General features: G+C 43.8%; 1 protein-coding gene across 6 annotated transcripts in view; it reads right to left on the bottom strand.

Moving 5' to 3' along the window:
* LOC146173934 (sodium-dependent nutrient amino acid transporter 1-like) overlaps positions 1–16,765 on the bottom strand; it is a 65,496-nt gene that overhangs the window by 25,456 nt on the left and 23,275 nt on the right. For 3 of the 6 annotated variants that reach the window (XR_014702121.1, XR_014702116.1, XR_014702117.1), the window contains 10 exons: positions 12,764–12,896; positions 11,620–11,754; positions 9,354–9,457; positions 7,972–8,105; positions 6,982–7,097; positions 6,444–6,572; positions 3,868–3,967; positions 2,962–3,062; positions 1,863–2,021; positions 1,206–1,344 (listed from right to left, as the gene is read on the bottom strand). Coding sequence is in view for 1 of the 6 variants with exons in the window: in XM_084584570.1 (XP_084440696.1) it covers positions 1,180–1,344; positions 1,863–2,021; positions 2,962–3,062; positions 3,868–3,967; positions 6,444–6,572; positions 6,982–7,097; positions 7,972–8,105; positions 9,354–9,457; positions 11,620–11,754; positions 12,764–12,896 (1,276 nt within the window). In the remaining 5 variants the exon portion in view is untranslated. Of the gene's footprint in view, positions 1–164; positions 1,345–1,862; positions 2,022–2,961; positions 3,063–3,867; positions 3,968–6,443; positions 6,573–6,981; positions 7,098–7,971; positions 8,106–9,353; positions 9,458–11,619; positions 11,755–12,763; positions 12,897–16,765 lie in introns of those variants that run through there. The other 3 variants (XM_084584570.1, XR_014702119.1, XR_014702118.1) reach the window with 3 other exon arrangements.

Here is a 16,765-nt window from a genome sequence, read left to right as displayed (position 1 = left end):
TCTTGTTGTGCTTCTTGTGTTGCATTTTCATTGCTGTCAGAAAATCATATATCTTTATTTTTGCTCTAGATTTAGTAACGTATGACAAAATTAGCAGCCACGTTTACTATGCGGCTGCTTGTAAACATCCCCGCCATATGAATCAATAATGACAGGCGCTCGGCTCTCTGACCCGCAGTACGTGCCTAACCCAGCGGCGGTGATCGCATTTCGACTGAATAAAACACTAAAAGCAATGCGATGTAAGGACAGGTCAAGATCACCAAATATGATCTAATCCCTGAGCTCTCCACAGCGCCTGTTTCCGTAGCTAGATCAAGTAGCTTGCGCTCACAATCCGCCGCTTAACCGGGCCGATACCTGCACGCAATGCCACTGAAGCTTACACGTAGATTTTAAGCTGTAGCAGACTTACTAATATGATGAAAACGGTGGGCTGCCGTGGGCAGTTTCCAACGCCAGTGATACCTTGACAGTGCCAGCGTTGTCGTCGCACGCTGTGGTCGCAACCATCGCCATTACATGCACAGTACAACTGCAACGTATGTACAAACGTATCTCACCATCTCTCCGGTTTCGCTGTATGTGGCGTAAGCACAGCACGCAACGCCCCTAAAGCTGCTCAGTATCAAAGCTTTGGCATTTTTGTAATCGACGCCAAGTAGCAGACGACAGCGTTATTTTTGTAACTTTATTTCCTTGTTCTCAAATTTTGTAATCTATTTTTGTGTACATGTGTATGCTGGTGCCGCCCCAATTACGCGTCACGGGTACATCGCAATATGGCCGAAAAGGCGAATTTTGAGGATGGGGCTCCTAAACTGCCTCTTCGGAGTGTTGAACGGCCTTAAGAGACACAGTATTTCAATGTGGCTGGATATATCACAGGCTTTAGGCGACGTGACTGATGATTTGCCATCGTGATGTGGCATGCCGGTTCAAATTATAGACAGCTCAATGTAGGAACAAGATGGAAATGGCATTTTATCAAATTGACTAAGTCTCAGGATGCATAATAAGAAGAGGGGCCTACGGTGATCTGATGAAGTCTCGACGAACAGACACTGATGTCTAGATAATGACACTCATGACACTGATGTTTTCCTTGCAGCTTCTGAAATTCCCAGAAACCTGCCATGTATATCCATGGAGTTTCTCAGAATGTGGTCTTGATGCGCGTCACAGTTTTTCTTCATGGTATGCACCGTTGACCACTCCGCTGCTAGGGGTGGAGTAAATGGTGGAGTAGTATTTTTTCTCCGCTTTCCACCGTCTCCATTTCTTGCGAATGTCAAGGTCCCGCGGACCGAAATTCTCGGACGCTGCAAAAGTGGCCCTGAATTTCTGGAAGAAGGCAACAATCTTTAGTTTCAAAAAACACAACCTCGCAAGGCAGTATAGTATCCATAGTATAGTGTGCAGCTATACGGCCATAGCCATAGGCAGTATAGTATGCAGCCATACGCCTACAAAGCGTTCCTTTGTAACCGTATGGCTGCGCTTGGGTGGATACCAATGAGCAATCACTTCCTTGTTGCACATATACTCCACCTTGGGGGATTCGTCTCAATATTCGACAAACGCCATATAAATCATTGTGTCCTACTAACTCACAATGGCGTCATTACATTCGTCGTACGAATCATGAATATTATGGCATCAGTGAACACACCAGCAAGCTTTCATTCAGATAAAATATTTTTCATGCCGTAAATCTCGAACACTCTAACAAAACCTCAGGCTCTCTATAGGCAAGTGGTCACTCAGTAAATGACTAAGTACAAATTAATAAAGATGCACGTAAATCAGTCAACAGATCAGTGAGTATGTCGATGCTGTTCCCAATGCCTCATTCATCTTACCTGCGCCAATGTTCGTCCTGGAGCCTTCACGAACGTGACAGCCATCCATATGCCTATCTGGCCAACGGCTATGGCTGCTAGTACCCAGCCTATGATAAAACCGATTGGAGGTAGCTCAGCGGAGGGCTCCTCTTTTATACTTCCGTACACAAATATCGCCTGCAAAAAAAAATCAAGTCGGCGCAACAATGTTTAGAGAAAATACAGAGGAACAGAAGGTTCTACATTGAAACACTTAAAACAAATCCCTCATCCATAGACCAAGGCCGCGCATCTTGAAAGCAAGAAAAACAGCTGTGGTCCAAAAACAAGCGGAAAGCTTTTGTTCAGGAAGACCGCTCAAATATCAAGGTTGGTGGAACATACGGTACTAGCTAATACCTAGTTCTTTGAATGTTTTTAATGCCCTAGAGTCAACAAGTGAGGGATCAACACTGCACCATGGTTTTCGGGTAATTAAACATATCTTTACTTTCATCCACTTGCAAGCAGAAAAGAAAAAATGTAACACGCTGAACACAAAGGAACTTTTCCTGTACTTCTACTTGTCTTCATGGAGCCTGGAGGTCAATGTATCATCGCATTATCAATACTGGATATAGCAACTCCAGCAGCACAAACCACGGGAAAGAAGTGTACTTTCACCCCCGCGAGGTACTAGCATATCTGCCCCCATTTCTTGTCCATATGGCAACGGACTAGAAGGTTCAGCCAAACGCCACTGTGCATCAACTAGGCCCACCATTCTTCAGATCATCCACAAGAAGAATGAACTCCTCAGTGCTCTGCCCCTCAAGAAATATCATTTTACTGAGCCTGTAACATGTTCATAAATAGATAAACAAATCCCACATAGAAATAAATGCACCAAATTGCGCCTCATTCTCAGGTAACATGTATGTGCGAAAGAATGCAATTTTCTTTCGAAACTTCAATCTGTTGGCGATTATTAGTATCTCTTTTGTTGAGGAAAGACGAAGATAATCCCTGGCAGTAATGCTTTTATATAGAAAAGGATTTAATGCCACAATAATAAGCATTCACAGACTTTCCAACCTGCGTGCGAAAGAAAAACATTCATAAAGCTGAAATCACTCACAATAAGAGACAGAGGAGAAAGCACTCCCCAAGTTATTTTCCAGTACCAAGATATTCTCGCCTCCAGCATAAACTCGACGTCTTCTACAATGTTCTTCCACCCTAGGAGCCATTCAACAAACAGGCAAAATAGTCAATAGCTGTTACATGCAATACGCGTTGGCATGATTTTAGAAATTCACTACGAACATTTATGGCTGTATTGTGCCTTGCCGTCGCTAATGTCTTTAAGCGATTAAAATTTGGTGTGGCGCACTATTTTTAAATAAAAGACATAATTAACGCAAAATTGATTGTCTCAATAGAGCTTACCTCCTTGGCCTCAATTACGAATAGGTAACGTAATTCAAATTTGGTACATTCTCCACGCCAGGATTTTTATTATCGCTTGTTGCATCTCTCAAAATTTTCTTAGCATTTTCATTACTTGTTTCAGCAAAAAAAAGTCAAATGAAAGTAGAATTTTTATTCCCAGAAAAAAACTGCAGTACTGACGGTGACGAACACCTTTGCGTGTCTTATAGAGGCCAGAATATTTGTTTTATTTTCCCAGATTCGTTTTATTTTTTATGGAGGTAATTAATGCAATGCGAAGAAAGGCACAGACTCTACCAAAAGTGATATCGGTTACGCATCCTGGTACGAGCCGAGACATGGGATGCTCACTTAGCCAACCAAGCACTCAAATTTGATTTACCATAAAAACCATTGCGTCAGCAAGATAACCAAAAATCTTAATATTTATAAATTCGGCTATCCTTTCTTCTTTCAACGAACATGTGGCAAATTTAGATGTTATGCCAGTTTTACGATAGTGAAAGGCGTACACGTTCCCGCGGGTTTTGCAAAAGGGTACCATATCAAGCGCTGTAGATGGCACGCAGGAAACGGTGCATCAAAAACTCACCGTATATCCAAACAACGCCGACCACTTCGAAGACTGCGTACAGGAACGTTGCCCGACCAACGCCGTAATTGTCAAAGAGTAGCCGAAGGAGACTACCGCTCTGCAAAAGAAAATTAATCATCAGAGCTGGTTTCTCGCAATTAAGGAACTGTGGCAATTGTAAAAGGCATTGATGTAAATATCTCGGGTAATTCTCTGCTCTACATTTTTTAACGCGGTACAAAAATAAAAAGAAAATATCCGACAATAACTGCTAGGCTACAGATGTTGTAAATCAAGGCTGACTGAAGTCTGTCTAACTAGGCTGCGCTGCCGTATTCTGCCTCTAAATTTCTGTATGCGCAGGTTTGGATTGGCGCTTACTCCCTTCTGCGCATTCTACCGGGAACTGCCGACAATAGAACATTTCTTGCTGTTTTCGCGTCGTTTTACCATGATGAGAAAACAGTATTTGGAGAAGCCGTTGCAACGGCTGGGAGTTAATTTGATCAGCTAGACCTTATTATCGTTCGGTGCCACCATGCTTGGGTACAGCCACAGGTCTGTTTTTAACGCCATTCAAAACTTTTGAATAGAATCAAAACGTCTGCCTTGCTAATATTCCTTGAATTTTTTAATATTTAAATACAAATCTCAGTGTTCTCTGACTGCGTGCGTTATGAATCATCCTTTTTATTTTGGTTTTTCATGTTTTGCTTTCCTTCTCTACTCCCTCACAATCATTTCTTTTCTTACGGTGTAATTATACACGTCAAAAACAAGTACCTCTGCACCGCAATTCCTGGCCGATCCCCCTGTGTGGGTATGTGCCATCAAATTAGAGAACAACAACTGAAACAGATGAAATAGCCAGGGCGAGTAGATGCATAAACTGTTTTGAAGAACGATGGCCCCAACAAGCAACGGTATGCTATCCATGCTTATTCAATGTACACATTTTTATTATTGTCCGAATTCAAATGCGAGCATCTTCTCTGGCAGCGTGTCTGCAGGGAACCATCTTTTTGTATTCAATTAGGCTGTTGTCTTCTGCCCATAAGTATAGCCGTCCTGACTCTGAGAACCTATAAGAACGCATTTCGCACCTATATGTTTGGTGCCATTTCAGTTTCTTGCACCCCAATTACATTGTTTTGGTGTCAGCGAAATGCGTCCTTATCGGCGTGGCTTTTTTTACACCGCATTATCAGCAACGAAGACTTCGATAGAGATAATTATTATTTTCGGCACTGTTAAGATTGATTCAAGATAAAAGACTTCATACGCTACATCGATCGAAAATGACGTGTGTCTGATGACGCTGCCGGCGGTAGAAAAAACGGTTGGCAACGTGCGATTAACCCGTGTACTGGAGGACTTAATGAGTATCAAGACGTTTTTGCCCTCCTTGTGGCTGAGGATATAACTGCACCAGTAACCCTTTCATCAGCCTCTTCGCTTGCTTAACCATTCTGATTAAGGATTGCTGCAGCGAAAACTGATAGTGTGTCCCACATCACAGTGCTCCTCTCAGGTGGCCACAGCTGTGCCGATAGCAACCGCACTCCATGACAGCCACATGCTACACTGTTCGACATGCGCGGGAACCGGAACGGCAGCTTTCAGGTAAGATGGCAGAGTTTTAATGCCGGTCTGTTTTGTTTTGTCGGCGGCCGTCCGTGATGTTGGTGTTGTGAGTGAAAATTCTTGAGCATAGCGCTGGCAGGCGGCAGCTAACACCGCCAAGTTTTCGTATGAGATGATGATGTCAGAATCAGCCTTCAAGGAGCCCTAACATTCACGTTACTCACTCAGGCACCTTTATATGGCTTGGTTAAAGCGGCGTTTTATATTTGGGCTGGTAGCCTACGCTATCGCGTCATACATCTAAAGTATACACCACAAATTTGGAGAGCTGTTCAGTGTCCACTGACGGCGCCTTATAGCTCCACAATACATGCGATGACGAAAATGTTGCAGCTAGAAGCCCGGCGAGTGTGATGCGTGCACAGGTTGGTAATGTGACGACGGGCGAGAGCGCCCGTCAACTGTATGCCAACTGTATGCCTGCAATCCATCGAGATTTTTGTACAAAATGGATTGTTGGGCAGGTTGGTTGGACAATGTTAAAAAGCGCTAGAAACACGGACAGATAGGAAGACAAACACACATTCAGTGCAATGTGTGTTTGTTTTCCAACTGCCGGTGCTTCTAGCGCTGTTTTAACAACAGTTTTTATGCCGCGTCACGGCCCTTGTCTGGGTAAGACATTCGCCCCAAAACAAAAAGCTCTCCCGTCCTATTGGGTGGGGAGGGGGGTTACCGGGAGCGTCGGATGGATGATGCTAGGTTGATGGGTTATGTGTGACGTTGGGACGTGGAACTTACGAGTGCAAACTCCCCCTCCTATCTGACAACAGTAGCTGCATACCAGCCGGGAGGGCGTTGGAGGGTACACGCTCTAAGTCACCAGGCTTTTAAGCTATCATGTCGGTGTCGAAGGATGGAGCAGCAACCATAATTGCGCTTTAACTTCCTCGCCGCTGTGGTTTGTAACATTTACGTACGGAATAAGAGCTGTTAAAGCGTCAGCTTACGTCTGTGCAAAGCACAAGGCCTGTTCCAAAGGAGACCACGCATACGGAAATGGAGACCCATGACCTCCGCTCTTTCAAATATGGAAACTGGTCCGTGAAGACGGTTACAATAGCTTGCACAGCAGCAACCTGAAATATTGACATAATAGGGCATGTTTAATTCTGATGTTCGAAAACGAGTAGCAAAGGTGCTTCTATTAGGTGATTATTATTATTATTATTGGTGCAGCCCCACTGAACAAACGAGTTGATCAGTCGATGTATCAATCAACCTACAAATGAATGGATGGATAGGTCAACCAATGCTTTACATCTTCAGTCAATTAATAAATTAGTCAACCAACTGATCTGACCGACGGTTCAATCAATCAGTCAACAATCAAGCAGCTATCAGCGATGGTTTTTAAACCCGATGCAACGCCTTCGAGTGAAAGCGTCGTCTGTTAATAGCGGCATAAATCACAGATAGCCGGCCAACGCACTACATGATCAAAGCTTATACCAATGTATGGCGTGACCAAAATGCTTTGCCACTCACACCACTGCCGAGACCCAGTAGAAAAAGCATAAAGAAGAAAAGCGCCGACCAAAGCTGAGGGATGAATGGTATTCTCGTGAGCGCCTCCGGATAAGTCACGAAGGCAAGGCCAAGGTCTGAAAAGAAGCAAAGAATAGTGTTCTTCAATATATGCATGGTTCTCGTTCAGTGCAAATGTTTCTGAGCGACAAAAAAACGCGAAGTTGCTGCTCTTCGTGTGGGTGCAGTGGTATACAGTGCTCAAAGCCCCTCACTGAAGCAAAGCAGAGCCATCTCCTCCCTCCTTCTCCTTTCCGTCGGGACCATGGCCGGTCTCGAGGGGAGGGAGGGCTCGACTTCGAAACCGGCCATGTGCAGAGTAAGCGCTAACGCTAGGGTTCGCTTACCTGAATGGCCAGCGCCGCGAGGCTATCGAGGCACCATACCCGAGATTTCTAGAGCGCGTTTGTGTCACAATCTGATTACGTTTTATTATGACTAGCTACTTCCCCCGCTCTCTTCCTCCCCATGCCCTCCTGCTTTAATGCAGACCTCCTCTTCAACCTCTTTTCTTGGTAACCGATCTCGTGTCCCAGCTCTTCCGGGTATGGCGACGAAAGCCGGGGAAGGAGGGAGTGGTATGGAGGAGAAGGAAAACTATTTTATTTATTTTTTCTTAGACAAACATAATATACAGCTTCACAAGGACTCCACCTACTACCGCGTGTTGCTCTCGCTTTTCCAGGTTAGAGCACCAGCACGCGGATCAAAGTTGTTTTTTGCTGTGCAAGATGAAGATGGCCGAAGGGACAAACACAACTGGCGCCATTCTTCCAATGCAGCACTACACTGACCATGAACAGGTACTCGTCGGCGTCTACAGATTGTTTCAATGCACTGTTGATCGCTTTCTTTTGTCTTCTGTGCACAAATAATTAGAAAGCATTTAATCTCATTATAATGATAACAGGGCGAATGTAGAAAGTAAGCGGAATAAGGCTAATCTCTTACTTGCTCCCCCTTTGAGGACTTGGGATATGTCATCAGTGCCGAGCTTGTGTGCCGACGACCCCAGCGTTGCGAAGACGACGCAGCCCGCCAGCAGGCTCGTCACAGTGTCAGCAATGCTGATCAAGAAGGCGTCCCTGCGTTGATAAATATTTAGTACCACAGTCCTACACGAACTCCTCAATGTCGAAGGCATAGAGCGAAGTAACTCTCGTACGTGGTAGTACAAATTATAGACGAACTGCCCGGTTCTGTTGGCTCACTTGAGCGCAGCTGTGATTGGAGCTAGTTTGAAATCTCTTGCAAATGTATCATTTTTCCGAATTACATTTTTGGAGAAGTGCAGTCACCATTCAACAGACAGGCGATGTCACATTAGAGCAGAGGGCCCTATGCTGAACCGCAGTAAAGCTTTGCAAACTTATCGATTGGCTATGTAATCAATTGAGGGTCTTAGGCTACCGCATGCATTCCAAATCAGCATTTGACTGTAAGTTTAGGTGGTGTCGTGTGGAACTGTGTTATTTGTATATGTTCCCATTTGTGCACAGTAATGTTAGGTACCTTGCGTTCATGAATTCGCTATCAAAGGCTGGTTCATATTACTGAATGCTTCTGGATAATGCCACCGGATGCCCCTACTCCTACTCCCTTTTACAGAAGTGCGACATCTCTTCCATAGGAACGAATGGCTAATAACGAATAACGAAGCTAGGAATGAATGGCTAATAAGCGCATGTATTCAAATGTGATTTTTTTTTCTTTGGTTCCTTGCTCGCATGATACTCAACGCTTGTGGTTTTATTTTCTCATTTGTGTGTTAAGATTTCTGAAATGAAATTAGACTTCAACTTTCACGTCACGGAAGCTTTAAACCTTTAATCTGTTCGCGGGCCAGAGAGGAATGTTTTGGCACAGCAGAGTCGACATTTTTTTTTTTAAATCAAACAACGCGTATTTGTGGGGGATGAATGATGTTATTGAAGACATCCCATATTTTTTTTTTCAGGATCGTAAGGCAAAAATAAATCAAAATTAACAACATAACAGTAGTGAGCGTAGTCAACTCAACGTTTACATCTACAACCCCTGCTGCTTATCCTTTCAGCAACGGTCTGATTTTAACATTCGAGTGCGTACGCCTTTGCTGCTGCTTATAAGGGTGTATCTCATATTACGTGATGTTGGTGAGCTTGGCGCCGAGCAGTAGCCAAATTTCATCTCGAGAATGCATACACGATGGACTGCAAACCAAGGATGCAGTTTCGGTCTTGCAACTGGTTATGAAAAGGGGAGATAAATAAGAACGTTTCCCAATGTTTCTACCTTATCTCTTATTTTTTGGAATGTATGACGCGTATAAGAAGTTCTTCGGAGCTCCTCACCTTCCAACTTTATGCTGGAAGTCGTTGTAGCTTGAGTACATTACTAAAAACCCAATGCCGATGCCAAGAGAAAAGAAAGACTGCTCACATGCCTTGAACCACACCTGAAAGGACAGAGAGACGATATTATTGACCTCAATAGACAGCATTGCCCTCGGCGAAGGTTTCCGTATAGTTACAAAGTGCATCGCAGAATATTTCTCTTCCATCACGAAGGGCAAATAGACAGCGACAGCATTTTCCTCCCTTCAGTACACTGGCAGTGTAAATTCCCATCTACATCTCGCATTGGCAATGGCACATTCTTGAGCGTGCTTACTTCGGCCCCCATAAGCCTTTTGGGGTAACTCTGGCCAGGATGTCAATGAAATTTTATTCTTTAATGTTGTCGGTGTGCGCCAGCGAACAAAATCTTTTACTATATATAGAGCGGGCACGATCGATAAAACGCAGGGAAAGTCTGCTTTCCCGCAAGGCCGTTATCGATGATTCAGATATATTTTCCAAGTAATGGATCAGATTTTAATCAGCATCCATATTACAGCGTCCTCTTTCACGCCTTCCACTCCGAGTAAATTATAAAACAGTCATTTAAATACCAAGCAGAAATTTGCAATTCTCATAGAGATCAACTAACACAAACCTTCACGGCCATTCATAAAAAATGTGAAGTTATTAGCTTCCTCTTTAGACGTTAGATATCAACAGTTTTGCCGTCTGAACCGGTGAAGTCCCGCATGCATCTCTCAGTTCCTGGGTGGCCTTCCAATATTTGCCTTCAGAATGCTGCTTCCTAAAAACTCAACAAATGATGACCATGAAGCCAGCATTACCGTCTGTGCACATTCCTACACAAAATATGGGGACCTATAATGCAGGCTGAAATGACATTAGCGTTCATTGCTACTATAGTGAATGTTATGTCTTGTTCTCCCAGGAAGGTGAAGTGGAACGACAATGATGAATATATGGAAGACGATGACACTTAATGAGATATAGCAAACAGATGAACTGAGCATTATGAACACAACTTTACATGACTGTGAGCAACTACAACAAAGTTGGAAAAACGTGGACCTTGCTACTTCGGCTTAGCCAAAGATGCCGCGCTAAGCCGTAGCTCAGAACTGGTCTTGCTCAGAGCTCCCTCCTGGGATGTCGGGCTCAGATTTTATGCCTCGAAGCTCAGCCCACACTCAAATCGTCGCCAATTGCAGCAAGCATGAGCATGACTGCTTACTTGCTGCCTGCTACTCGCCTTTTCATTTTGCTAGAACTAATAACACTCTCCCGACACATATGTGCAAGCCCAAATAGTATGGAAAAAAAGGTAAAACAATGCGCCATTGACCCGAGTGACCGCAGTTAGCCTGTCAAACTGCGGGCTCTGTTTCACAATCTTAACCTGTACCAGATCATTTTTCTTACAGAGAGAGGGAAAAGCAAACACTAGAACGCAACCTTTCCTTTCCGCCCGTGTAGCCTACACGCCGACGCTGCATCCGGTGACTTCTATGGCACGGTTGTCAATGTGAAGCTTGCATTGTCGTTCTGACGCATTCCTCCCGTAATTTTTAGTGCCATGCGCTGCGATAAGTGGCTGACGTCTTGACCCCACGGTTCTCCCAAAATATTCACCGCCAGTGATCTTCTCCCTTGCGCATGCATTATTGTTGATGAAACGACACGCAACGGACCCTTTTCCAAGCAGGTACATGTCCATCTCTCTTTTGTCATACACGGGCCATGTCGTTCCAAATACGACTCACCCGCCGTCAGAACCACTTGCTACGCCTGTCAATCCAACGGCATCCATAGGTGCCGTTCTTCTTGCACCGCGAGAATACCTCAGTGCCGACAAGCCCACCGTGAATACGCCAGGAATCACTGAGACCGGGCTCCAACACTTCACTGTGTCCTCCACTTTACCGAGTGCCTATACCGACATTTACATATGCGTTACTAAAGACTGCGAAATTTGCTTGTGTTTCCTTCGTTTACCAGAAGGGAAAGCATGCCGTCTATATGAAGAACCAGCTATATTATCTTTGAGCACAAAACTACTAAAGGATTTTCAGGCTCTTACAAGCGGCGAAGAAAATTGGCAGCCGCCCTAGCTCCTTCTATATGCTACAGAAAAAAAATTATAGTGAATAAAATACTGAAATAGGAGGCGGCTCTATCCTGTTTGACTCTTATGATAGTATGATTTTGCTCTCTCGCACGCTTCTTTGAGCAACTAATAACAAATAAATTGGAGAAATACCTCTATGTCAAGAATTCTCTCCCACTGCGGCACGAAGAACGCTTTCAGTCCATTGACAGCGCCGTTTTGGAGTAAGGCCACAGACAAGAGTGACAGGAGCACGATGTATGGGAACGTTGAAGTGATGTAGGTCACCTGAATGGAGTGAAATTGTTATAGTGCGAGGTTACTTTTCATTTTAAATAAACACGATGACAAAATTACAATGAATTAAGTTTCAGAACTTCAGTTTTAGCTGAAAACGTGAGCATTCTCGCAATTGAAGAGTAGCTAGTTGTCTGTTGAGTACAAGTCCTGTCTTGTTAAGTTTGAAAATCAACTAAGTAGGTGTAGGTGTGTAATTGAGGTGTGTAATTGAAAAAATTTCCCCGCTCGCTGATGTGCTTCTGAAGAAAGGGAAGCAGCACCTTGCCGTCTGCTAGTGAAGCAATGTTTATTCTCTTTCAATACCCACTTTAGTAAGTTAGGTTTCGGTTCGGATCGGTTTCCCGTGCGGGAAACCGATCCGAAGCTATGCGCCCGTGTGACGGACCAGTATCACGTTTTCACTAACGTGACGAATTTGTGGCTCTTCCATCGCTGCAAGCCGTACGCAGGCCTCGTGATGCTTCTTCATGCTTAACCCAGAACGTCAACTGCACCTTCAACTTATTTCTGAAAAGTAAATTAGTAAATTTCTCTTTGCGCTTTTTTTTTTTTTGCCGCCTACCTAGTTTATGTTGCGCAATTGGTTTAACCATAATATAGATTTCTTCTGAAACCATATAACTCGAATAACCACCATCTGCATGCTAATTCTTGCTAAAAACAGTCTTCATACTAACACAGAGGCCGAGTGACTTTTGACTACCCAGAATTGCTGCATTCGGTAACAAAAAATTATCAACAATTATTGTTATCGAAATAAATGTTTGCGTAAAAGTATCGGAGACCGAAAAACGTCCGCAGAGGTCGCAAAATTAAACACCGTTAAGTTCGACCCGTAGTTAGTGATAAGGAATAAAGCACACATGCAATCCGGGATTTCTACTCGCCAAGCGAAGTTTCTAGCCGCAAAGAAGGATAAGTAGACAGGTATGTCATAAAGGTAACAAGGCTAATACGCAGACATCTTAAAATATGGGCCTCGTCTGCCGGGGCTCACCTTTCCTATAGACTGTACCCCACGTAAGGTTGCCACTCCCTCGCACACCCAGCAGAGCAGCAAACAAAGCGCCATTCGCCAGTCCAGTGCTGAGGGTAGCGTGAAACCACCGGAGTCTTTCAGGACGTATTTTCTGAAATTAGTATAATGAGTCATGACACGTATGTACGGCATGCATTCTTATGCATCATGATTGCACTCATACCAATCATTCCCTATTATCACTGGCGTAAAGCCATGAAATAATTAGTCTCTTAGATGTCCCTTAAGAGGAGAACGGCGAAAGCTGACAGTTCCTCTCCAGGCAACTACTGTCATTTAAAGTCGTCGTTTGAAATATTGGATGTTTCGCAGTTATGAGTCATGCTGAGCCATACCTAGTCATTGTAGTCATTATCACTCAAATATAAGCATATCTACTCATTTTCAGTCAGTTGCGGTCATTACAAGTCGTCGTTCGACATACTGATTGTTCCGTAGTCATGCTGAGTCATGCCTTACATAAGCGGGAGCAAACTCAACATACAATACGAACAAGAACAGGAAAACATTGAAACAACAAGAAAACAGAAACTAGAGAAAGAATGCATCGGTTAAACGAAACAATATAAAAAACAAAAATAACAATATACCTTAAGCAAAGTTTTCACTTAAGTTTCCTTAAGTTTTCACTCGGTTCTGGTCATTACAAGTCGTGGTTTGACATACTGGTCGTTCCGTAGTCTTGATGGGTCATACCAGTCATTGTAGTCATTACCGCTCATAGCTAATCATGGTTACTCATTTGCAGTAACGGCCATTACAAGTCTTAGTTTGACATATTGATTGTTCTGTAGTCATTTCATAATACTTTTGTCATGTGATTTTGTTTCATGAACATAGAAAGGCATTCGTCTTGATAGCTTTTAGGAAGCGCAATTGCATGTGCACGCGGTCAGCGCGGTCGACCAGAACACGTTGCTGTGGAGAGGAGTAAGGATCGCAGGTTTTATCGCGCCTAGCAGATGGCGCTGCTTCGAGGTGCCCGAGAAGCGCTTTAGTGACCGCGAGCGTTAATAGAAATAAGCGCGAGAGTACTTTAATGTGGCGATACAAGGAACCCTTTCAGTTTGGGGTTTCGGCCACGTGTAGTGTAGAAAGAACACCATCTTCTAGCCTGCTTGCACCTAAAAACTGAATTAGAGGGTGTAGGCTTAGGGATCTTTGCTGCGGTTGTGTTCCATTGCAAAGGACCGGTTGACTGTTTTTCTTTAAAATATTGAGGCCCATACACGCCCTGCGACCAGAAAGGCCCGCCAAACGCTGTACTTTCTGTGAATAGGCACATGAAATCCCCCGAAGGACGAGACCAGCTGATTCCTTATCTTTCCTGTGTCTTAAGTTGCAAGGGCTCCTCAAGACCAAGGACTTTTTATGCTGCGTTTGCGTTTCTCTGTGAAAATGGAGCATGTATATTATAATGGCCTAACAATCACTGTTTGTACAAGGGCCAGCACACCATGGTAAATGTATTCCGCTCTCGCATTAAAGTCTTGAATACGGTGTTCGCGACTCGTTTTCCTGGATCCCAAAGCCGAGCACATTACCCGCAGACTGTAGATAAATAATTATTCCTGACTTTATAGAGTATAGATCGAAACACCATTTAAGAATAAATTCTGTCCAAGCCCAATAAATAAGAAATACAAAAATAAGAAACCTATACTTCTTTAAGGAAAATAGCCAGGTTTCCCCGTCAGGTTGCTCGTCTCCCACTCGCGCCGCATGCTTCTCCAGCCAAGGAACAAGAACAGCCACTCTGATGTGCTGCCATTTCTACTGCTGTACTGGCTGCTGTGCTTGGTTGTACGGCTTTTTGAAACCGTCCAACTTCAGTAGCTGCGAAACACGATCATGGACAGGTACTCGATGTCTCCCTCTTCCGTGAACCAGAGCAATCACCACTCCAATAAATAATTTTGCTTCCGTTAAATTTTCCGTTAACTGGACGAGATAAGAGTATCTGAACGCTGTAACTTAACGCGAAGTATGGGAGTGCGATGAGGTTCCGCGCAATGACCTCAACGGCGCAAAATTTGTGAGGTAAGTTTTATCTGATGTTGCACGGTTTCTGAACACGGTATAAAAAAAGTGTTTCCCTCCTTAAAATGTAGTGTCATCTTTACGGTGGCAGAGGCAAAAATGAAATAGTGCATCCTACACATAGTGCAAGGTAAGATATAGCCTCATGTCTCCAAACAACGGCCTAACTATTTAACCCGCTAATCGCTGCACAGAAAGCTTTCTATTGAAGCACATGGATGACTGGGATGTATTTTGGCACACAATCGACCGTGTTGTGATCATATTTCCCCTAATGTTTCTATGTTACAAACAAAACCTCAACGGTACTGGGACGATTCTCCGCTATACTACATCGCAATTCTCATGAGTTAATGTTTCATTGGCAAAACAATTATAAGGCGATACAAATTTCAAGCTTTTGTAGTAATGAGGACTGGACTGAACACTGAGCATATGTATGACTCGCGCTAAGAAAATACAAGAAACCTCACGCACTGGCTCACTTGCACTGCGCCTCCTCCTGTGAGGCTATATAAATGATTCGAGGCCTTGGTATATAGTTAATATTTCCTGCTACTTTGTTGTAGATGCTATACAGTTTGGTGCTTGATGAATTAAAACCTATCAAATGTTAGAAAATGTAATGAGGAATACTCGGCTTGTGCTGCTGATTTTACGCAGAGCCTGTAGCACTGAAAAATATAATTATCTAAGTGTAGAGAATATGCGAAACATCAGGCCTTGTTATCACGTCTTCAGAAACATAAGCTGCCCAGGGCCGCAAACTAACATCTTACATATTTTACTTCCTTAAACTTCGAGTTATACAGGATACACATCTCATCTCGAGCAAAACTCTTGTGAATGCTTTTTGTAGAAGTCCTTACCGCACGTCACTACAGATAATTGTACAAGGTGCTCACTGTGCCTGAAACGAATTTCCTTTAAATATAGCAAATATAATACGTTGCGGAAATACCTTACAGGATAGCTTTATTCTAACTAAATCCAATCCGAAAGTATATTGCACCCCGCACTATGAACTCGCTTTAGCCTTGTGTTGGGTGAGTGCAACATAGAATTATTGGTGAAGAATGGTGTCCGGACACGCAGAATACTCCGCCAGGCAAGCCCAAAAACACGCGCCGTCTGTTGGAACTATGGTGTCACGATGCGCACACACTCGAGCGCGCGCCTCTCCGTGGAAAGGCGGAGGGAGGCGCGCATCGAGGCACCCTAGTGGGAACGCGACGAGGTCGGCATCTGGCGGCAGTCAGGGGAAGCATGCAGCTCTGTGGTTTTTTTGGTTGCGTTAGAGAGGCTAATTTCTCCTCAAGACTTCTTTCTGTGTGACGTAAACACCGGCCGCATTTAGACGTAAATACCCCAATTTACGATATATTTCTCTGAATTCGTTCATTGTTTTTCGCTCCGTCTGCGCAGCTTGTAGAGTCATGTCACACAAAGTAAAAATCTGTATTTAGTCACAGGCAATTATTTTTCAATGGTAGCATTAGAGAACGGCAGGTATATCTATGGTGAATGTCACACCAATGGGCGGCTTGTAGTGCATTCTCTCAAGTGAAAGAGCGCTAGCTAGGTGATAGATGGTAAGCAACACATGGACTAACGAGGCCACAACAGATGAGGACGGCACTACACAAATGCGTGGTGCATCACTTTGAGATCATGTCGACTTACGCTATTTTAATCGAGGACTGAAGTATGAGAACCAGTTTCTGTCTTTTAAGCCCTCATGCGACCTAAAACATGACTCCTAAATCAAATGGCAGGTTCCTCTCTTAGGTAATGTCTGAACAAGGTGCGGTTTAATAAAATGGCGATTGTCAAAGAGTGCATATGGCAGGTACAGACTAGAGCTCTTCTTTTCTCAGGTCCTGTTTCTTGCATTTACAAATACAATGTTTAATTCAATGT

Source organism: Amblyomma maculatum, chromosome 11 (genome assembly GCF_055883805.1).
Source record: "Amblyomma maculatum isolate TAMU_Amacu chromosome 11, ASM5588380v1, whole genome shotgun sequence".
Lineage (NCBI taxonomy): Eukaryota > Metazoa > Arthropoda > Arachnida > Ixodida > Ixodidae > Amblyomma > Amblyomma maculatum.
This window is presented reverse-complemented; position numbering and strand designations above follow the sequence as displayed.